General features: G+C 42.0%; 4 protein-coding genes and 3 non-coding genes across 10 annotated transcripts; 5 read left to right on the top strand and 2 right to left on the bottom strand.

The window, feature by feature from the left end:
- The first annotated feature begins 537 nt into the window (after window positions 1-537).
- Trnas-gcu lies at window positions 538-619 on the top strand. The gene has a single exon. It is a non-coding gene; the product is annotated as a tRNA-Ser (tRNA).
- Window positions 620-758: 139 nt separating this feature from the next.
- Trnas-gcu lies at window positions 759-841 on the bottom strand. Its single transcript has one exon. It is a non-coding gene; the product is annotated as a tRNA-Ser (tRNA).
- A 295-nt stretch (window positions 842-1,136) lies between these two features.
- On the top strand, window positions 1,137-1,218 carry Trnas-gcu. The gene has a single exon. It is a non-coding gene; the product is annotated as a tRNA-Ser (tRNA).
- Window positions 1,219-5,515: 4,297 nt separating this feature from the next.
- On the top strand, window positions 5,516-8,099 carry LOC108603063. The gene is made up of 2 exons (XM_017991499.1): window positions 5,516-5,732; window positions 7,538-8,099. The coding sequence occupies exon 2, from the start codon at window positions 7,539-7,541 to the stop codon at window positions 8,097-8,099; it is 561 nt and encodes a 186-aa protein (XP_017846988.1). The 5' UTR covers window positions 5,516-5,732; window position 7,538.
- Window positions 8,100-9,080: 981 nt separating this feature from the next.
- Window positions 9,081-11,930, top strand: LOC108603057 (IQ and ubiquitin-like domain-containing protein). Its single transcript, XM_017991494.1, has 9 exons — window positions 9,081-9,594; window positions 9,653-9,908; window positions 9,967-10,184; window positions 10,240-10,693; window positions 10,749-10,805; window positions 11,001-11,133; window positions 11,191-11,303; window positions 11,359-11,543; window positions 11,605-11,930. The coding sequence occupies exons 1-9, from the start codon at window positions 9,155-9,157 to the stop codon at window positions 11,876-11,878; spliced, it is 2,130 nt and encodes a 709-aa protein (XP_017846983.1). The 5' UTR covers window positions 9,081-9,154; the 3' UTR covers window positions 11,879-11,930.
- An 80-nt stretch (window positions 11,931-12,010) lies between these two features.
- On the bottom strand, window positions 12,011-14,276 carry LOC108603058 (FAST kinase domain-containing protein 4). The gene is made up of 6 exons (XM_017991495.1): window positions 14,196-14,276; window positions 13,784-14,029; window positions 13,021-13,728; window positions 12,440-12,964; window positions 12,315-12,384; window positions 12,011-12,253 (listed from the first exon to the last, which is right to left on the bottom strand). The coding sequence occupies exons 2-6, from the start codon at window positions 13,989-13,991 to the stop codon at window positions 12,040-12,042; spliced, it is 1,725 nt and encodes a 574-aa protein (XP_017846984.1). The 5' UTR covers window positions 13,992-14,029; window positions 14,196-14,276; the 3' UTR covers window positions 12,011-12,039.
- A 334-nt stretch (window positions 14,277-14,610) lies between these two features.
- Window positions 14,611-22,302, top strand: LOC108603056 (clathrin interactor 1). 4 transcript variants are annotated; one of them, XM_017991490.1, is made up of 6 exons: window positions 14,611-14,912; window positions 16,003-16,204; window positions 16,266-16,632; window positions 16,689-16,782; window positions 16,845-17,605; window positions 17,778-20,716. In XM_017991490.1, the coding sequence occupies exons 1-6, from the start codon at window positions 14,860-14,862 to the stop codon at window positions 20,468-20,470; spliced, it is 4,170 nt and encodes a 1,389-aa protein (XP_017846979.1). In that variant the 5' UTR covers window positions 14,611-14,859; the 3' UTR covers window positions 20,471-20,716. The 4 variants fall into 4 exon arrangements, with proteins under 4 accessions (XP_017846979.1, XP_017846982.1, XP_017846980.1 ...); XM_017991493.1 differs by lacking the exon at window positions 17,778-20,716 and adding an exon at window positions 21,196-22,302 and having other exon boundaries at window positions 14,650-14,912; XM_017991491.1 differs by lacking the exon at window positions 14,611-14,912 and adding an exon at window positions 15,575-15,676 and having other exon boundaries at window positions 17,778-20,717.
- Window positions 22,303-22,332: the final 30 nt, after the last annotated feature.

Here is a 22,332-nt window from a genome sequence, read left to right as displayed (position 1 = left end):
CTACTTTTAGCTTAAGACAATAGGCATACACAGAAGCTTCATTTAAACTGGGTCAGCACAGTCGTAAGCTTAATTGAATTATGAATAAATTACTTTAAGCTTTGCAGCAAACAATATCTTCCAACAGTTAAATATTTATAAAGTAGACACAAATACACTTACAACCTATTGTCGCTTATTAATATTAAAAAAAAACTTCCATTAACTTAACTCTCATTTTCTCAGCAAGCCTTTAACATTCTAATCTAAAGATCATTTCTATTACCAAAAATAGCTTAAACCTGCCACTTCAAAAGCCACAGAACACGCGCCATTGCCACTTGGCTACTTTCTTTAAGAACAAGCACTTGCTCGAGTACATATTTTGTTTGATTTGCAATTATTTACGCCATTTCCATTGACACACTTATCAATTGTTAATTAAACAAACAAGAACAAGGGCAAGAGGCAAAGAACAGCGTAAGAAGCGCAATCAGTTGAGTAGTAGAACAGTTAAAAAAGGTTCAGAACGTTCATTGAGCCGCCGCCAGCCAACATGACGAGGTGGCCGAGTGGTTAAGGCGTTGGACTGCTAATCCAATGTGCTCTGCACGCGTGGGTTCGAATCCCATCCTCGTCGCAGATGTCTTTTTTTTGTTGTTAACTGTTTAGTATACTCAATTAGTGCTTAATTACACTAACTATTTTATTGCAACTAGTAATACTTATTGCTTTTTTCACTTTATTTTATTTGCTCATATAAATAAAAAAAATTAACTCGACGAGGATGGGATTCGAACCCACGCGTGCAGAGCACATTGGGATTAGCAGTCCAACGCCTTAACCTCTCGGCCACCTCGTCGTATGCGACCTTGGTAGCACGAATGCGGTTTTGACGGTCAGCTAAGTAGGGCACAATATTATATGCGTATCAAAAATATATATGCCAATTCATACAAATGCATAATAGCATATATGAAATACCAATTATTGCGAACTTATTATACAAACAATGTGCTGCTTGCAGTGAATCAACTATTCTTGCCAAATGCACTGCTTACATACATGCGCACTGCTTGCCAACGAACTGCTTTCTCGCAGTATGTGCTCAACAGCTTGTTATAACTAAGGGGAACTTAGTTCATCAATCACCACGTGACGAGGTGGCCGAGTGGTTAAGGCGTTGGACTGCTAATCCAATGTGCTCTGCACGCGTGGGTTCGAATCCCATCCTCGTCGAATAATTTTTTATTTTTTTTTAAATTCAATAATTAAAATTTGCATTTATGAAAATAAAACGCATTATTATTTGCAATATTTTGAATATTAAACTGCAGTAGGTGAAGGAATAAAACAATATCAGTAGGTGAAGGAATACACATATTTGATATAAATGGTAGAATGTATATATGCGCTTTTAAAGGCGAGATGCTTATCGCATACTGTTGAATATAAAGTTTTTATTGCGCCGCGGGGTAACAGGGTTCGTGTTTATAACGAGACGGCCGGCAATATAAACTGAAATGAAAATAGATACATTGATAACAAGTTAAGTGTCGCGGCTGCTCATGAAGGCGAAGATTCATGCCGATTCGCCAGAATCTAAGGTTTATTGACATTGACCGTGAAAGCGGACCGTGGAGTTGGCGCTGAGCCTCGTTAACAGTCAAGGTCGCCTGGGCTGAGATTCACATGTACTCAGTTAATTGAAAAAGAATTTTCAAAGCCGTAGGCGCGTCTATTTAAGTTAGCAAACAGGCAAACACTTAACAAGGTTTGAGTAAAACGAACAAAATTAAAAGCCAATTGAAATAATGACAGCGCAGCAATTAACTCCGCATCAAATGATTTCTTTTTCAGCCATTTGCGACGACTAATTAATCAATTTAATACGCGTACAACTGCCACCGATTCCAAGCAGCGCAAAGCAAATACAACAGTAATAAACAAATAAAGTCTTAACTGGCTGGCTATTCATAAATTAATAAATTCATCTCTTCGCACTAGTTGTGAAAATTCATAGAATTTTTGTGGCTGCATATTGTGTTGCAATTGGTAAAACAGCAGCGATCATAAAACTGAACAATTAAGCAGTTGAGCCAATTGCAAGCAAATTGGAAAGTTTTTTGTTTTTGTTGTTGCACATACAAAGCAATTGTGATATAGTGCGCAAATCGTTAAAGTTCCAACCAAAATATAACTTCATCTAATGTGGGTGGTGTGAAAGTGACTGGGGCAGTGAAATCAATCTTAGCTCGGCTCTTAAAAGCTTCCAGCTGAACTTTTTTAATCGCCTTTTATACGATCATTTCGCTTTCCTGCACAACAGACACTGCTCAACCTCCCAGCACTTGTAGCAAGCTTTTTTAAAGCTTGGCTGGCTGATTAGTTAAATCTGCTGTAGACGAGTTGATTGTTGCTACTATATCTGGCTTGTGACTCAATACCGTCAAAATTTAATGCAGGGCGCCTAGTTTAACCTTTTTTTCCTGTGGTCACTTTCACAAAAATAAAATAAATCAGAGATCAAAAATAAAAATAACAAAAGCAAGTACGTGTACTAATGTAAATAGTTAAAATTAATAAGCAGCAATGATGGCGTATGTAATACTCTAGAAATGTAGAGAATACATTTTGTTATACGTAAATGTAAATTGATCAATTCCCTATAAAAATAAACAACATGCATTTATTTAATTTTTATTGGCCACAAATCTAAAGTTCTTATGGATTAGTTCGTTAGATATCAGATTGCAAATATCTCATAGGGTATTACTGGCTTATAAAGTAGCTTTAAATTTTTATTATTGAGCAAATATTGAATGATGATGGCTAGCATCGCTTTTAGCTTTTGTTGTTGTTGTTTTTGTTTAAGCATTAACTTTTTTCCTTTCGTTGCATTTCCTTTCGTGTGCTCTACAAATATTTTACTTTCAATGAAAGTCGAGATAAAGTCTCTCGGCATCGAAGTCGCGTAATTGCTGACCCCAATTGAGAGTACATAATGCATTACTCAGAAAAAAAACGGAGCAAACAAATCGACAAATCGAGATTTTTAGCATTGCATAAGCGCACAAGCTGATGACAACTGTTAAGCGCGAAAGTTGGGTGGCAATTAAATTGGCGATAGCCACATGCCACATGCCGTTGGCCACACGGCCACAAAGACAAAGAGCCCAAGTTAAGCCAGACCATTGAGGCTGATGCAGTGAAGCAAACATTTAACTTTTAACGGTGGCATGAGTGAGTGAGTGAGTGAATGAGTTTAATGAACTTGCGAATTTATCGGCAATAAAATATGATATGCTTTTAATTAGGCAAACATATTTATGAAGCTTCAAGTCAAACTCGAGCTTGCGAATAATATTTGAGAGTGGGTGTTCCCGCCATCAAGAGCGACAGAGTTTGGCCAGCACTTAATAGTGGAAGCGTTAGGCATGTAACTGGCAAAGCGACTAAAACATATATTAAATTTGAAATTCACTTGTTAGACACGCAAGCGTCAACTCAAGTCTGCCCAAGAAGACAGCTCTGAAGTCTTAGACTTGTCTATCATTTGCTGCTAGCTGCTGAAGATCAAAATGAAGCATTGTCTTGATTAGTTAGCTCAACTTGGAAGTTTACACAGCTGTGTGCCGTGCTTCAGCTGGAGCCATTGCCATTGCCCCGTGCCTTCTCTACACAGACAGACAACATACAAATATTGCTTCCGTCAGCATTACCACTAATAATTCTCAGCCTAACTCAGTTACAGATACACGGTATCCAGCAGATACTCGTTCGTGATTTGTGTTGTCTAATCGTTAACAATTATGGCAGCGCCATCTCGCCAGCTCACTTGCCAACATTTGCAGTTCTTCTGCTAATAGATGCGTGCAGTTAGTTAGATTTGTATGAATATGAATATGTATGTACATATGTACGGACAAATCTAAAGCCGCTGGCATTGCGAGAGCTTACGCACTTCAACACACACTTTTGTCTACATTAGCCAGATACAAATTGCGCGTAATTGCTGAAAAGGGGAAGCTAGCAGCAGCAGTCGACATGGCTAATTAATATTTAAAGGTGTTTGTATTGTTATTCCCATTGGGGCTGTCAATGGTTGGCAGCTGCTTGTTCAGACAGCAAACTATATTGAGTACATATAGCTATAATCATTAGGAGCACTCAAACTAGAGTTGGAAAGCCCTTTCATATATGATGCGCATTAATTCAAGAAGACATAACGTAGGTTGTGGCAATAGAGTATAAAATAGGATATGTACGATCAGTAATTAATTCTGAAATAACGCTAAAGCATGCAGGATATTAATCTTACCGAAGTAAAGTCGACTTTGCCTTTGGCCTGCTTTAACTAACGTTTGTACTTATTTTTATCAAATCTAATTAAAGCTGGCTTTGGTGAAAGATGAGAAAGTGCTGGCAGTAAATGTTATTTATATAATGAGAGCTGTGAGAGCACTTGTAAATGTCATAAGTGCTGGTTTCCATTTGTTTTAATTAGCGGCCATAAAACATTGTCTGCAATGACATAAACAATAGAAATGGCGGGTAGACGGCTGTCAAATGCCGTAATAAAACATGCAAACTGTTTGTTGAGTTTTGGTCTCAGTTTTGGGCACACTGGGTCACACAGCTTCCATTTCTACTTCCACTTCCACTAACACCGGGGGTCAAGCGGCCAAAGGCCTGGCCTGGCTAACAACCTAGCGTCACGCAGCGCGCGTCTTGGCCAATTAGTATATGCAAATCATCATATAAAATCCCTTAACGACAAACATGTTAACGCATGGAATGGGAGAAAGAACTGCACATTGGGCTGTCAATAGCTAGAGCGGCTCTTGTTACATTCAGAGCTTTTGTTGTCGTAGGTTCGTTTGTAACTAATTTGTGCACAATTCGTAAAGAAACAAAAGCGCAGCGTTTGTAATTTAATCGAGAACTTTATGGCTGCTTTAGTGCCACCAGACACTTTCTAGAGCAAACACGCTGTGGCAAGTTGCTGTGGCCTGAGCTGGACCCATTCAATTCGTCAAGTGAATGTGCAAATAAAGAATGTGGCAAGTGCATTGACGGCTAAAACCGTAACAAACATAATAATAAAGTTGCAAATTGATGCACTGCGTTTAGCTGAAGCTATAGCTCATCATTAAGATTTGCGCCACACACAAACACAAAGACAGTTATGCCAGCACGCTCACTCTTAAGTCGAGCATGCGACCAATTCCCAATCTTGGGTCTACGCTGATGACGTAGTGACCGCAGCAGCAGCAGTAGCAGCAGCAGCAGCAACAGTAGCAGCCGCACACCAACGGCGACAGCGACGTCAACGCCGACGGCGCTTAGCAAAGTGTTTTCAGTTTTAAAGAAAAAAGCAAATTACACACTCGCCGTAGATCCCATTTATTTGCCGCTCTTCGTGGCGTTCACAACGTGATAAACCGACGCTGCGGCTGCCAGTAAATTTCAAGAGACTTTAAAAAATAATATAAAATAAAAATCTACAAAGCGTGCTATACCAATAAAAAATACTTAACTTATGTATATTTGAAATTAAAATAACTAAATGCGATAAGTGCTTAAAAGATTCAAACTGATGCGCTGTTAAGTGTAATTTAATATAAAAATTGTAAGCTGAAGGACACTCGGACAATTATTTACTGCGCGTAAAATTAGCGCTGAATCATAAGCAGCTGCTATTCTCCTGCCGCTGCCGCCGCCGCCGCTCTTCTTCTATTCTACTACTTAAAGTGAGTGCAATTTAAATAAATGACCATAAAATACACATTAATTTGCATAAGACAAACACACACACACGCGCATTTGACAGCTACTAGAAATTTATTAATCTTATGTGCATAATTAAATAAATGCATCTAACTGCCGCCGCACTGCGTCTAGTTTGTTGCCTAAGTCTTTCGATTTGCATGCAATTAACGCTCTTGCTCGCAAACTTTTCTTCTGCGTTTTTCATTGGCGTCATTAATAAGTGTTGAGCTTTACGGCAAAACGACCTTGAAGTTCATATTCATAGGTGCATATTTTATACATACACTGAAAAAAAATACTTATACTTTGCAACAAGCAAACTTAAAGCTATAAAGGAATTAACTTTTAAATTGGTTTTGATATTGCCATATACGCAAATTAGCAACTTTTTTTTATTAAAATCTAAAGTAAAGCGTATAAAATTATAATCAGAACAAGATCTTGTTTACAGACCAATCAAAGAAAAATCAATTTTGAAATCAACTGAATCAATTTCTATATACATAAGTAACTTTTTTAGATTCAGATAGATTAGTTGCTTATATTTTTTATACTTATGTATCATTTAAACTTTAAGCGCTTTCTCAAATAGGATCAATTAATAACTGCTTTATCGGTTTTGCGAACTTTTTTGCGAATTTTCTTTGGCACAGTCATTTTTATAATTGTTACAGTATTAAAGTATATCAAATTTCAAACGTTTCGCAAACTGCCGGCAGGCTGCTCTTAAGACCAGAAGAAAGTTCGTAAGGTGTTGTGGCTTTTGCCAAAAATCTTTCTCCAGCCTACTCATATTTCATGCGGGCGCAGGTCAGTCACAGTCACTGGCACAGTTTACTGCAGCAGCTGTTAGGAAACTTTCTGTAATTTATCAAAATACAAAGTTAATTTTTGACTGCTGCAAGGTCAAAAGAGGACGCCACACGCCTAATGCGAATAACGCCGGCGGCGGCGTATCCAACTGACTAACTAACAACTAATATGTTAAAAGATAAAGAACTGTCTTAGATTTGCATAGTCAACAAGCTTATGGCCTGATGCTGTTGGGGGCGCAGGCAGACGCAACGCCCCTCGGAACATGTTTGTGTTAGCGCTCTTGTCTTCGAGCTTAATTTGATGCCGTTTAGGCTGAACTTGTTGCTTTTGTTGTTGTTGTTGCTGTTTTTGTTTGATCAATTTTTATTTAAACTGCTCATTAATCAACCAGGCGTTGAAATACGCCGCCAGATGGCGCTCGCCACGCTCATTAGCGTAATTGCCCATCGCTGGGCAGCGCTGCCAACTCCACAACGCGTCGCGTCGCTTCGCAGTCGGCGTCAACGTCTTGATTAGCGTGCATTAAATGCTTTCATTTAAATCAAATCGAAACACTAGAAATCTTTTTGTTGTTTTTGTTTTTTTGTTGTCTGGAACGTGAGAAACTTGGCATTAAAGCAGCCTAAAAGCCAAAAGCGTATTTAGTTTTTGTTGTGAATAATTCGCGCTTTGATGCGCATCGGCGATTTATTTATTACTTTTATATTGAATTACTGAATAATTCAGCGTTTGTGACTTGCAAAAATGCGAGCAGAAAGTAAACAAAACGCTGCCCAAACTGCTCGCATTTAATAATTCATTTTTCATATTTCTTTGTTAAACTCTTAACATTTTTTTGGTAGCGCCGATCAATCAAATGTTGAAACAATTGAGACGTTTTTTTTATGGCAAATCAATTTGTGTGTGTACTCGACACCTTGACACATTTATTGATCTTCAAACTCTCACGTGTTATCTCTTTCTTTTGCAGCATGCCCTCTCTATTGCAATTGACAGTGCTACTGGCGCTGCTTACGCTGGTCACGCCCACAGCGAACGCCTACAGCACGCCGCTCACGCCAATGGCCTCGCGTCACACAAGCAAACTCTTGGTGCAGTCGCCCTCACTGGAGCATGTCTACATGGACTATGTGGTCACATCGAAGCCGCTCAGACTGCTCAGATACAACAAGAACGGCGGCAAAACGAAGAAAACCAAAAAGGATTCCAAAATCTACTTCATACCCATACCGCCACTACCCTATCGCTATATACCAGGCGTTGGCTACGACTACCAACCCATGCGCATTGTGCCCATCGGACCAGAGGGTGACAGCTCTACGTCCAGCGCATATTTGCCGCGACCAAGTGCCACACAAACAACAACTCGTCAGCCGACGCAGAGCAAACTGCACCGTGTGCAGCATCACAAGGACTACTACTTCAATGGACGCCCCTCGCGTCTGCAGGCGGCTCATGCCGATCGCAAGTCTGGACTGACAGCGCTTAATCTAAAGTCTAAGCTGTATTACAATAAAAATATAATTTATTAATTTATTTACATAGTAATACCATTGAGTTTTGATACTGGCAATTTATTCATAGCATTGTGATAAGATCAGGCCGAATTCGTTTGAGCTGGAAATATTCTGTAAAATATGACTTAATTTTAACTTCTGGCTCACACCATATTCGTTATTAGAAGCAGAATATTATCTAATATCGAATTACAATATCTAAAAGCCAACCCAAGCAATGAAATCGGATCATAATTAAATAGAATCAGTTTTGGCAATTCGCCACTTATTTGAGATTAGATTAAGATTGAAGAATACGCATTAGGCAATTTTAGAGTCAGTTTAAGTCTGAACCGTTGTGAACCTGTTTCATCGTTACTCTTTACCGAGAACTCAACAAACTTCAGCTTAAACAGAACAGAAAATGTTCAAAGGAAATGGTTTATTGATAGCTGAACTTGCAACTCATGATTAAATATTTTTGCTTGCTTAATATTTTTAATGTCTTCGCAATATTTATCATATTAAAATGACACAACTAAAGCAAAAATATTTAAAAGTTTTAATGGTTTTCTGGCAATTTGAAACTCGTGTGGATTATTTGATTTAGCTTGAGCAAGACTTGAGCAAAGCTTTAAATGCATTCGGTCCAAGCTATTAATAGTATTATACAATTTGTATAGATATGCTAATTCGATATTTACTAAATCGCGGCAATTATGAAAAAAGCGGTATTTGCAAATGCTATAAAACAAAGATAAAGACCCATAGTTCATGGGTTCATAACAAGCTTTCACTTCAAACTGACAAAACTGACAAAATGAGAGGCAAATTCACATAAAAATGGCAACAGCATTAAAATAAAAGTGCGTGAGAATTAAACGTATTGGCCATGTTGCCACAACAGGGCGCCAAGCAACAGTGACTACTTCATATTATTGAACAAATTTATGCCCCATGCCCCCCATTCCCAAATAGAATAATAGTCAACAACGTTGCCCTGGGTTGCGCACTCAAAGTTAACTGTAGTTTCATCAGTTACAGTTGCAAATCATTAAACAAGCTTATATATTTTTTAAAACGCGCACAAGATGAGCGATAAGGGGTGCCAGGCAGCGCCCTCTTATGTGTGCAACATGCAGCTGCATGTGCATCCAGAGGAGCAGCCCAGAATACGCGCCATCTGTGGCCCACCCTACGATATGCGCAGCTCGGAGTCTGAAAAGTCCGAGGAGTGCTGCGTGGAGCTGGAAAATGTTACTGTTAAGTTTCACTTGGCGGAGAATGAGATTTTGGCTCAACTCTATCCCAACTGCATGACCATGGCCGAGGTTAAGCAGGATATTGCGCGTAAATTTGAAGTAGATCCCGAGCACTTGCTGCTGATGCAGGCAGATCGTATATTATGCGATTCCACGCCCATTAACTCTACAGACTTTGACGAGTTTGGCATACACGAGTTTCAGTTGAAAATGAAGCCACCCGCGGGCGCAGCTCAACAGCCCAAATTAGATCTCAATGTATACTACGAGTAAGCAGCAAGAAGGATTTATATAATGATTATATTAACCTTATTTATTTCTTGACAGTAAACATCGCCTGCCTGATTTTATAACGGTGCACATAAGTGGCGAGGATACTGTGGATGGTCAGTCCAAGAATGTGGTCGTGGAAATTGAGAATGCAACCATTGTCAAGCCGTTCCTGTGTGGCTACAAGGATAAGCTAACCGGCAGGGAATACTTGGATGCATTTACGCAAACTGGACCGTACTTTGACAAGTGGAAATATCGCAAGTATCGCACTAGAGACACACAAACCTGGGAGCCCAAGGAGAAGATTTTGGTAGCAACAATACTTTATCTATTGATTAACATAAATAAACTTAATAATTTTACTGCAGAATACGGCGCATGAGCAATCCGTGCAGTGCGTGCTCGATGGCATCAACGTTAGATATGTGTCCACAGCCACCGATTTTGTCATCATACCCGGAAAGTATCAGACATTTGCGCAAAAAGAACGCTTGGAGCGCAAGCTGGAGAAGATTCGTTTGATACAGCGCAACTGGCGACGCTGGATTCTATGGAAGTACATACACCTGCGTGCCTCGCAGTTCAGGTAGGTGCTAACAAATACAAGCAAACATGTCTAAGCTGCGTTTTATGCACAACAGGCGTCTGGTAAAGAATCGGGAGGATGAGGAGCAACAGTACGAGAAATGCGTGGAGCGGCGTGTGGAACGCAAGGAGGTTATTAAACAGTTTCCTCGCACCAATGATGACTTTGATCTGCTCTTTGCCGAAATCGGGCGCTGGAAACGCGCTGAGCTCAAGCGCATTGCAGCCAACTATGAAGGACCGGCTCGCATCTCTGAGGTCAACATACTGCTGGACAAGGAGATACGACTGCTAAATGGCGTGGAGCGTCAGCGTCGCTTGGTCTATCTGGCCATGGAGGATTTTCGCAATGAGCAGCTGCTGAAGCAAATGGGCAAGCCTATTGAATGGATTGGCTACAATGACACCAAGATCCACATGGACTTGATGCGCACGCAACGTGTGCGTTTCCTTACCGAAGTCTACAAGGACTTGCAGCAGCCGCTGGAGAAGGAGCAGCGGCTGGATTTGGTAACTTGCAGGCTCTATATATTGTTCTTTTGAAAAATCAATTGATTGTTTATAGATACGTCGCGTGCTGGAGCTGCTGATGGAGGAAGCTTGTTATCCAGACTTTGTTGAGGTAAGTAGAAAGCTCGATTTATAAACCAAACCTGATCCTGCCCTGTTCTTGCCCCTAATTACAAATTCCATCCAACTAAATGAATAGACTACGAAGCTTTTAAGTATAAAATCCTTTAATTAACTGATAATATTTTATTTATATCAAATTTAATTATTGTATTTTAAATCTAATATTTTTTTATTCCTCGTTAAGCTATTTGAGCTTTTTGATCGCGAGAAGAATCTGCTTATCTACACCAAGTCCTGCGATGTGGAAATACTGCGCAAGCGGCAAAAGATGTTATTCTTCGAGCTTATCAAATTTCAAAAGATAGATCAGAAGACAAGTTTGTATAAACGTACTTACCTTTGCATTAAATAATTAAAATGTTGTATCTGTCTAGATGTTCCCTCGCGCATGTGCATTGTGTGCAAGAAGGTCAAGCCGTATGCTCAGTTTGCCATTCGCACACGCCAGAGTCATGTGGACACTTGTAATCATTGCTACTATCTCAAGGTGAGTAGCTCAGTAGCTCAGTTGACTTCCAATAATATTTGCTATGGCTTTACAGTTGCTGGCGACGGAGAACACAGTTTACCAGTCGATCTTGCGTTGCATTCAACGCGATGAGCGTAAACGCAAGTGCGCCACATCTTTTGCTTTTGTTATACAACCAGATGATGTGCGTTTGATAATGGATAAGATCTGGCATGGTCACTCTGCGCTCAGCAAGACCGAAGATCTTAGCGTGTTACGGTAAGTCCATAGCTTGGTCAGCAAACTGTCGCTAAGCTTTTGCTTCCTCCATTTGTTGCAGCTTGCCCCGCTGGAAGAAAAGCGATGATTGGGCTCCTTGGAACTGTGTGTGCCTGACGGAGCGTGAGACACGTGATCACTACAAGATCGATGATCTGGAGAAGGTGTATGATCCTAAATTTATTGTGCACATTGGCAATTGTCATATGCTCGCACGTAATGTATTCCACACTCTGGCCGCTGTGGCTACAGAGTTCCAGGAGACTGGCCAATGGTGGAAGGTGGGCATGAACAAGCAGCGCACCAGTGATCTTAATGCACCCGTAATTAATTAATTCATTCAATTCATAATTGATTACATTAAATAAATTAAAAGTTACATGCAACATCGCTTAATTGATAATCATACATGTTTTTTTACAATTTATAATAAAAGTTTTTACTGATTACTTATTAAACAAATCAAATTTTGCATTAACAGTTTGAAAAATTAAATTTATTTGCTACTAACAACAACGGCCTTAAATTTAGCCTCCAAATACTGAACGCGCTTCAGTAACTTGTCACTGGTGCTAAACTCATTATAGGGCACTGCTATAACCTGATATCCACTCCGTTCCAGCATATCAAAAGTTAGATTCGCTATACCGCTGGCACAACGATGCGTGCCATGACAAATGTCATGGAAATCAATGACCATTAAAGCGATTCTATAAGCAAAATATATAGTTTAACACAATTGGTATAAAAATAAAAGGAAGTTGCATTTACTTAATAGAGTTTGGAGTCAGTTTATCCAGCGGCAGTGGATTTCTATTAGCATCAAACTGGCATGTGGCATCTGCAATAGCAATTTATAAATAATCTGTTCAATACTATTTAAAAATATAGCTCACCAATTAGAAAACCCATTTTACTATCTACTGCAGTTTGCACATGATTACTGGTGGGCAGCAGACTCTTAAGAGCATCTAGCATGCCATTGACAAGTATCTGTTTGGACTTGGTATGCGCCATGGGCACCTGGTACACCGGACTATCCGCTGGCAGCAAGGCACCTTTGTAGTCTGTAGTCAGTAGCTGCGCATAGCTATTCAGATTCAGCAACCTCATTTTGCAAGTGGGCGACAGTCCAGTTTTTTCGCTTTTCAGTTGTTCCACGAAGGTTGCGTCCAGTACAGACGCCAGCTGACTGTGGTCAACAAGGCCGAGCATACTAAGCGACCACACATAGTTTAGCCAGTCCACTTGCTTGGTAAAGTCCTCACGAATAATGGATTTTGATAGCTTTTTGCTTACATCCTCCAGCTGTGCGCTCTTAAAGTTTAGCAAAGCCGAAGTTTGAAAATAAGCGCTTAGATCCTGTGGTCGACAGATTTCCGAATTTTTCAAAAGCCATTGCGTCAATGATTCCAATATGTCTAAAAACAATTTTTATTTAATTAAATTATGTTATAAGCTGTTTTGTAAATCTTACCCAAATCCCTATAGCGCAGTATTCCCAAACTGGTCAGCACCGAGCCCACCACAGAAGACTTTTCGGAATTCTTTGGCAGCGCCGACTGCACATCTGCGCAAATTTTAGCTCCCAGAACAGAATCCTGAAAGTTTAGCATTGCCATAGCGTACAGCACATCGGCTGCCTGCTTCAGATCCAGTTGCTCCGACGCGCTGCTTATGTTGAACGCTAGCGATCGCAGCAGTGGCGTAGAGCGACGTTTACGTTGTGCCAATGTGCTCATGACCTTCACCATTTGCGATAAGCTAATGCTGGCTATAAGCTTGGCTGCCTCATCATCGCCGGCCACACCGAGGACCGTATTCAGATCATCCGTGCGAAAACCGGAAATGCGTTTTGAGCCATTGTTGGTTTGCTCAGTGGAATTCTTGCCATTTTTGGGCGTAGTGCGCCCTAACATGCGACAGATGCGCAGGAATCTCGTATCATTTTCGAACTCTGACAGCTTGACGCGGTTTATTGTGCTCCATTCAGCGAGGATGGAAACAATCTTCAGCGCGTGCTTACGCGAAAATGAATTGTTGTTCTCCGTAATAGCCAACAGACCATTGACTGTCTTGGCATTCACAATACGCTCGTCAATATTATTTACTACTGCGGCGCTGCTTGAGCTTTCGCCGGTTTTCTCATTTCGCAGTGATTCAAAAGCCGCGGCTACCATTTGGCCTGCAAGAAAAACCGCATTTAGTGAATGTCAGACACCTTAAGAAGTGTTTCTCACCTGAAACCTTTGGTTTCTTAGCACTGGCTTCTGTAGCCAGTGCATTTCCTTCGGGCGCATCAGCTGCTGCTCCTGTGCCCGTCGTCACCCCCGCCCCTTGCCCATTACTGGCAGCCGCCGTTGCCAGTGCCGCACGTGCATTGCTGCTGTATGTGCGTCTATAGAGCTGTGTGACGATGCTGCCGGCGAAACGTTGTAGTCCCAACATATTTCCAGTTAATCTCCAGGCACCGGCCAATCTTCACACTGCAATTGCAAAGAAGTTTACATAACCTTTTTGTTTACAATTTTTGATTAACAACGAATGACCGTCCAAAATGTATGAATGGCAAGTGTTCCTGCCTCCACTAGTCATGTCTTATTTATCTAGTTAAATCTTTTTCATTTAATTTAACTTATATTTTTAACTTTCCTTGCTACTTGTAACTTGGGGTTGAGTAAATCACCTGGCAGCAACAAATCCTCAAGTTTGCACATATCATCCGTTATATAAGTGCTACCCATAAAAGTTGGCGCAAGTTTAAAAATCGCGTTTTAAGTAATGTGTTGGTGGCATTTTAGATTTACAGTTTGTAGCTCAATTCTGAAGATTTATATTATTATCTGTCGGCAGCCTGTGGGTAGTGTCATTTGTTTTCGTTTCTTTAATTTCTTTTTGTTGTAAAACTTTAGTCTAATTTACAATAACAATGGTATATCAGAAGAATTGGCAGCACTGTGCTAAATATACCACGAGTTAGTATCATAATGTGTTCTGTATATACTAAGAATTGGTATTTAAATGGTATATTATGGGAAAAGTACATTATTTTTGTCAACACTGAAGACGAGGACAGCTCACCAAAAAATCAGTGATTTTATTTTACATTTTCATTTAAATCTTATATTTTGTTTATTTGGCCTGCACAAAAAAGGTGTATAAAAGCCTAACTCTGTGCACATATGTATATATGTAAAATATATACATACAACGGTGTTTAATCAGCATTGAAATTAAAACAAGTTTTTGGCTGTCCAATTGGATTTGGCAAGATTGTGATTGTGTGAAAAATTGTAAAGCAGCAAATTAAGCTAAAATGGTTGATAAATTTATTAGTATGTGGAAAGTGCGCGAATTGGCGGACAAAGTGTAAGCATTAAATAACTAATTGTAAGAGCATGTATGCAAAAAAACACGAGCGCAATAAGAGATAACAAGCAAAATACAAAAGGTTGTGACAAGTAGTTAGAGAGAGATAGTGAGAGGGGAAGAGGCACTCCCACGCCCCAGCGCCAAATACAACTCACAGTTGTGACCCGCACAGCATTCCCTACCCCTATTCTATTAACTATAAAGCAGGTGTTACAATTGCAGTCATGCTAAAAGTGGAATAGCTTTGCCTATTCTCCTAATTTATGGAAGCGCGATTAAGCTGCTGGGGCTTTGTGCTTTGTTTAAATGTGGCACTTTTGTTGCTTTCAAGGTTGTTCGTTTTGTACGGATTTATAGTTACACACAGACACACACGCACACACTGCAATATACAGACAAGGCATAAAAACACTTGCATGTGTTTTTATCAAGAAAACCGTTTGTTTGCATTCATATAAATAAAATAGATGTACAACTGTATACACATACGTGTTTCATATACACCTGTTTACACATCTGCAGACATTTAGGGGAGCCCACTGACTTTCCAGTGAAATTTCGTTTCCAATTACGAGTGCTTATTAATTATCGTTTTTATCAAAAATTCCTACAAATGCTTTCTTGCTGCCCTCCGTCGTGCGTGCATGCCCTCGTTATTTCTCTATATACAAAGCGAAGCTTATTTCCGTTTTGATAAATTGTCAGGCATGCACACACACGCACACGCGACAGCAAATAGCATTAAATGCGTGTAAGCTTTAGTAAGTTCAAGCTCTGTCCACGTCTTATCTGGCAGTGCTGATAAGGCGCTGTGCCAGTTCACACCTCTTGCAGCACGTTTAAGTAGTCGAAGCACTAAGTGCATACTTAATACAGTTGGCCCTCGATATATAACTGACATGATAACAAATTAGAAATAGTATTTAAGACAGAGGCCGGGCTATTACTTTAACGAACGTTTACTGTAGCATAATGTATGGCCATAAACTTTCACAATAGCCGTAAACAATATTTGTATTTATTATTTACGGCTAACTGGCTATTTTTATAGATATGCTATTTATCATTCACTTAACAATCTTTGCAGCACCAATGTTGTTATGAACTACACAGAAATCGAGGGGAAGGTGCGCGAGGCAACAAACGATGATCCATGGGGTCCGACGGGTCCGCTTATGCAGGAACTGGCGCATGCCACCTTCTCCTACGAGACCTTTCCCGAGGTCATGTCCATGCTATGGAAGCGCATGTTGCAGGACAATAAAACCAACTGGCGACGCACCTATAAAGTATAAACTATCAACACATATGCACACCTGAATGTTATTTACTATTATTGTTTTTTTGCAGAGTCTGCTTTTGTTGAACTATTTGGTGCGCAATGGCTCGGAGCGCGTGGTAACCTCGTCGCGCGAGCACATCTACGATCTGCGCTCGCTGGAGAACTATACGTTCACGGACGAGGGCGGCAAGGATCAGGGTATTAATGTTAGGCATAAGGTACGAGAGCTTATAGACTTCATTCAGGACGACGACAGACTGCGCGAGGAGCGTAAAAAAGCCAAAAAGAATAAGGACAAGTACATTGGCATGAGCAGCGATGCGATGGGCTCACGCAGCAGCAGTGGCTACGGTGGTTACAGTGGCGGCAGCGGCGGTGGCAGTGGTGGCTACAATGATAGCGATTTCCGTAGCAATCATCGCGGCGACAATTGGTGTACGTAAAATTAGTTTTATGAATTAAACCTTATTAACATATTTTCTTGCAAATAGATTCGGATAAAAGCTCTGCAGATCGCTATGAGGATGAGGATACGCAATATGATGGCGAACGTGAGGGCAGTGACAGCGATTCTCCTAGTCCCAGGCAAGCAGAAAAAATAATAACAAAAAGCAATATTTTGTAATTAAAGTTCAATATTATTATAGGCGCAATTATCGTTACAATGATCGAGCCAGTCCCGCCGAAATGGCCACCGAGAACGCCAAATCGTCCAACCTCAATATGAACATACGCGCCAAGGCGGTCAGCTCGCCTGTGTCCAAGCAGCCCACAGCCAATGCAAAGCCAACGATGAAGCAGCAGCAAAAGATTAATCTGGGCGCGGCGGCTAACTTTGGCAAACAGTCAGATGCAGCGGCCGCTGCCGGCATACACTCTCCCACCCATCGTGACTCACCCAGTGGCAACAACACCAGCGTTGATCTTATGGATAATGCCTCGCCCAACAAGCAGCACAACAACAGCAGCAGCAACAACAACAATAATGAACTCCTGGACGACCTCTTCAAGACCTGCGCCTCTGTTAAAGGCGAGCAAACGCTAAACAGCGCAGCCCTCAACGATGATGATGATGACTTCAATCCACGTGCTGCTGATGCTCCAAGCTCACAAGAGTTTGGCGATTTTTCCACTGCTTTTGGTGCAGCTGCAGCCCCGCCGCCATCAACAGGTTTGCCCCGAGCGCCAAGCAACGATGAGTTTGCAGATTTTACAGCATTCCAAGGTGCCAGCACAACGACGCAACTGGATGCGCAGCTGTTGAGCACAGCGACGCCAGCGAACGATGCTTTTGATTTATTTGCCAGCAGCGCTCCAGCAGTGACGCCAACGCCAGCAGCGACGTCGACAGCAACAGATCTGCTTGCGGGACTGGGAGATTTGTCCATACACCAGAGCATGCCAATGGGTAAGTGCAAAGCATTGAGCATTAGTTTAAGACTTAGGCTAGTATATTTTAAGATTAGCCCTAGACTGCGTTGGTTTGTTTTAGTATTTTTTTGCAAGCTCTAAGAAACACAACGGCAACAAAAATACCAAACGGCTGCACACGTTCTTTTCTTCCACTCTCTCTCTCTTAGCTGCCGGTTCGCAGCCAGCATCAGCGTCAACGTTAACGTCGCCGCCAACTGCAGCAGCGCTGGAGTCATTGAATGAAGCTATAGCACAGTTACGCAGCTTGGAGCAAGTGCAAAGCGGCGCGCAGACGCAACTAGTGGACAACGCGCTCAAGCAACTGTTACTAGCAAATGCACTGCCGGGCTATGTGACGCCGCAGCAGCTGCTGGGCAGCGACAGCGAACAAACGGATTGGTCGCCGCTTATTACTAACGGCAACTATGCGCAGCTGCTGGCGCAGCTTGGACGACTTTTTAACCAGCAGTGCCCACGCCCTGAGCAAGATCGCACGCTACTGAACATATACAAGCTGGATTATAATTTGGACTACATACAACTGGCCATAGAGTCGCTGCAGTTGCAACTAAAGCGTGTGCCCATTACAGCAAGCTCCATGCTGGCTGCACTTTTGCAGGATGAGCGTTTGCTGGCCATAAGCCTGTTACACATGTGCAGGCAGCGAGGAGTGTTGGTGCAACGCTTTGCCGCCACCATCAAGCTGCTGCCGGAGCCGCAATTGGAGCAGCTGGACGCGCAGTTTGGCGAGTATCTGCAATTGCTTTGCGCGCTGCCCAGTCAGGTGGGCAATGCCTTGGAACGCCAGCTACCGCTGTTATTTGCTCCTGCTGCCTATGGGCAGCTATTGTTGCAGCAATGGCTCAAGGCGTTGCACTTTGTTCTGCAGTTTGACGCACTTCAACAGAGCTACGATGCAAGTCCGTTTAGCTGGTTGCTGGAACGCGTGTTGAGTCAGTTCTTTGATGCGAAGCTGTTGCAACAACTGTTGCAAGTGCTGCAGCATTATGCACTGGATGGCAATAAACGTCCCTACGTCCAGCTGATATTACGGAATCTGAAACCAGCCGCGTGCCTTAAGCTTGCACAAACGGCGCTTCAAGCGGAACTGAATCTGTTGCTGTTGCTGGGCGCCGAAGCATTGCAACTGCCACACTGGTCCCACTGCTTGTTGCAACAGCTGCCGCTGCAACGTGCGCCAGTCGATATTGCTGCGCTCTGTAGTTTGGTAAGCTATCTAAATGCAGTGGCGCCCGCCAAGCTGCGTTTGCTCTTCGAGCAGCTGCTGGGAATTTGGAGCAAGCGTCTAACGCTGCAGAAGCTAAACCAGCAAGAGCATCTGGCCATGTGCAAGCTGCTCATCTTGAGCGCTAAATGCTGCAAGGAACTGGAGCTGGAGCAGAAGCGACAGCTGCATCAAGCGCTCGGTCATCATTTGCAGTCGCCGGATGCAGTGCAGCGTTATATGGGCATGAAGTGTGTGGAATTGATATATAATATGCTGGAGCCGGAAAAGCGCCTAAGCTTTGATTATGCAGCTATGGAGCGGCAGCAGCTGCTGCAGCAACTGGAGCAACTGGCCAGCTTTAAATATCCAAGTGTTGATCAATTGTTATCGCCACCAGCACAGGCTGAACTGCTGGAGCAGCACTTGGCGCTATTTATGCAAAGCGAGCAGCAGCAGCAGCAGACGCAATCGACAGAACAGCAGTTGGAAGCGTCACTGGATTCGGATGATGACTCATCGCCAATGCCATCGCTATCAACTGCTGCCATGGACGACTTAGATGAGGATGACTTGCCCGCCTATGACATGTCCAACGATGTGCCCAGTCATATGGAGCAACGTCCCAAATTTCTGCAAGACTTGCTGCACACGCTGCGCAGCAAAGTGGAGAACTATCAAATCTTCGAGGCAGCTTTATCCACAGCGGAGCAGCTCATACGCAGCCAGCTAAGCCTGCAGGATGTGCAGCTGGCGCTGGAGCTGCTGCAAGTATTTCTCACACTGGAGATGCAGTTCTACTACGAGCACTTTGAGCGCACCCAGTTCCAATGCTGTGTGGCCATTTGTGTGGCACAACCGGGCGCCTGTGGCGAGTTGCTCACGCGCGAATTTCATACGGATAACTCGCGTTATTCGGCGAATGTGCGCATTCTTATACTACAAGTGCTGGCGGCAGCTGCTAAGCATCTGGCAGATCCCAGCCAGGATAACAACCCAGCCGAACAGCAGGACATAGCGCCACCTGCCGCCAAGCAGCCGCGTAAATTTGTTTTAATTAGCGACGAGAGCGCCGCCGCCGCACGCTTGGAGCAGGCTCAGCGTATGATTAAGGCGCGTCTGCTGGCCAAGACCAAACGCTATCATGGCAAAGTTGCTGCGGTGAAAGCTCAAGCGAATGCTTTTCACGCCGTCGCTGGCATCTTCTTCTTTGGCCTGGTGCGCGGTCAGCGCACGCGTCAAATGCTTTATGTTAAATACGAGTGCATCTCACATGACATTGACACCCAACTGCTGCTCAATATGTTGCATACATTGGCGACTTTTATCACCTGCGCACAGAATTGTCCACTGCTGCCCGCAATGAGCCGCGAGATCTTTGACCTGTGCTCCTTTGTGCGCTTCCATGCGGAGGCCAAAGTGCGTGCGGCTACGCTGCAGCTACTAGGCATTGCCTTGGTCACCATGCCAGCTGAGCTGCTCGCTCTACATTTTGCCGATGCACTCAACGAACTGCAGCGCTGGCTGCAAGAGATTACGCGCTCCCCACTTGTTGGTGGCGAGTCTTCGGATGACTGCCGTGAGCTCGCCCAGCAGCTAATGGACATCTGCTATCAGCAGCTAAATGCGGTCTAATAACTATAACAGTTATGCTAAAATAGTGCGCACAAGTTCCTTACAATAAATATGCATGATAGGCTTAAAGATTGAACAAAAATAGTATTTAAAACCAAAACATCGAATAAACTTCAAAGCCCATAGATTTGCAAAAGTATCTTAAGCCCATTTAAGTAACTTAAAATAGTTTTGGTTAGCTCCACACTAGGCTTAACTTAATTAAGCTTTACAGTATGTCTTCAATATGTATGTCAAGTTATATTTTATAAATAAAACGCAACTTTTGTAACAAAAGTTTTACATTGTAGTTAAAGCTATGCAGGTATTTTAACAAACATTTTTTAAGAACAACCATTTGTGTTTTTTTGCTTTTGTTCTTTATTCTCTTTCGATACAAAAACGCACGAATTGGATTTGAATTTATATAATTTAAATATCAAAAGCATTTCTGAACATACCCGGCATAGTGCCACAGCCACGGACGCACTAGGTAAACCAACAAATAAACAACAAATGATTTAAACAATAAATCAGAATATGCCACTGCACTTAGCTGATTTGATTGAGTTGTCTAATTTGTGTCTAAGCTGCTAGTAGAGTTTTCACTCGATGCATTCATATTATTTTTTATCATGTAGCTTCACACACCCACACATTTGAATATAAAAAAACGCTTCTTTGGCTTTACCTCATGTTCCGTATTTAACAATAAATAATTCTTTTGGTTTATTGTGCTTTTGCAGATAACATGTTGCCACCGATTGCTGCTGCCGGCAATAATCTGCTGCAGCCTACAGCTATCAACAGCAGCAGCAGCGACAACAACAACAGCAATGCAAGCACCAATGGCTCGAGCTTGGCCAGCACAGAGCAAGCAAATGTTGGCGCCACGTGGTCGGGCAATCTTAAAGCTGGCAATCTGAACATTGATCTGGATAACTTGCTGCTCAGCAAGACGGGCAAATCGTCAGCACCTGCGCCCTCGATGAATGCGCTAAAGACCCAGAGTCCGGTCAAGGGGCAAGGGCAAACACCGCTCAATGTGAACATCGGCGGCATGAGCAGCTTTGGTGGCCTTGCGCCCTCGCCACTGACCAGTCCCAATCTGTTTGGGGCCAACACGCAATCACAAAGCATTCCACAACAGCCGGCAGCATTTGCCAACTTCGGTGTGTTCCAGCAGCAGTCACAGCCACAGCCACAGAGCAGTAACAACAACAATTCCTCAGCATTTGACTTGTTCCAATGATATTTGCTAGCCTAATGACATTCTAAACAGACACACACACACACACAAAGATATACTGAGCCAAGATTTTGAAACGATACTGCGTAAATAATGCAAACTGCATTATTCCATAGTTACATATGTATGTGTTTGTTGCTTATAACTCCTACAGTCCCTTAACCAACTACCTGTTAAATTGGCATTGTCAATGAATGATTCATTTTTGAAACAAAGCTATCAATCAAAATCAATTCAATTGCATTTGTACTTGAACTATTATTTTCGAGATTTACAGCGTCTAAATCTATTGCAATTCAAATTAGTTTGGTTCAAGTCAATTATAACTGAAAATTCCAATCGAAAATTGAATCATTCATTCCGCAGTGGTGCGTATTACCGTTACTTGATTCCACATCCGTCCTGTTGTCCATCTGTAGTTTTGGATATTTCATTATCAAATTGCAATAAAAACGTATGATTAACTTAATTATATATAAATGGTTGTACTAAATCTTTAATTTAGCACAACAGTTGCAAGGACGGCTGACTTATGAATGAAATTGTTAAACAACAAAAAAATGAAAATATTAAACAAATTATATATATACTTGTAAAAGCAAGCAATTAGCAATAATTAAACGTTATGTGTATG

This window comes from Drosophila busckii, chromosome 3R, assembly GCF_011750605.1.
Source record: "Drosophila busckii strain San Diego stock center, stock number 13000-0081.31 chromosome 3R, ASM1175060v1, whole genome shotgun sequence".
Lineage (NCBI taxonomy): Eukaryota > Metazoa > Arthropoda > Insecta > Diptera > Drosophilidae > Drosophila > Drosophila busckii.
This window is presented reverse-complemented; position numbering and strand designations above follow the sequence as displayed.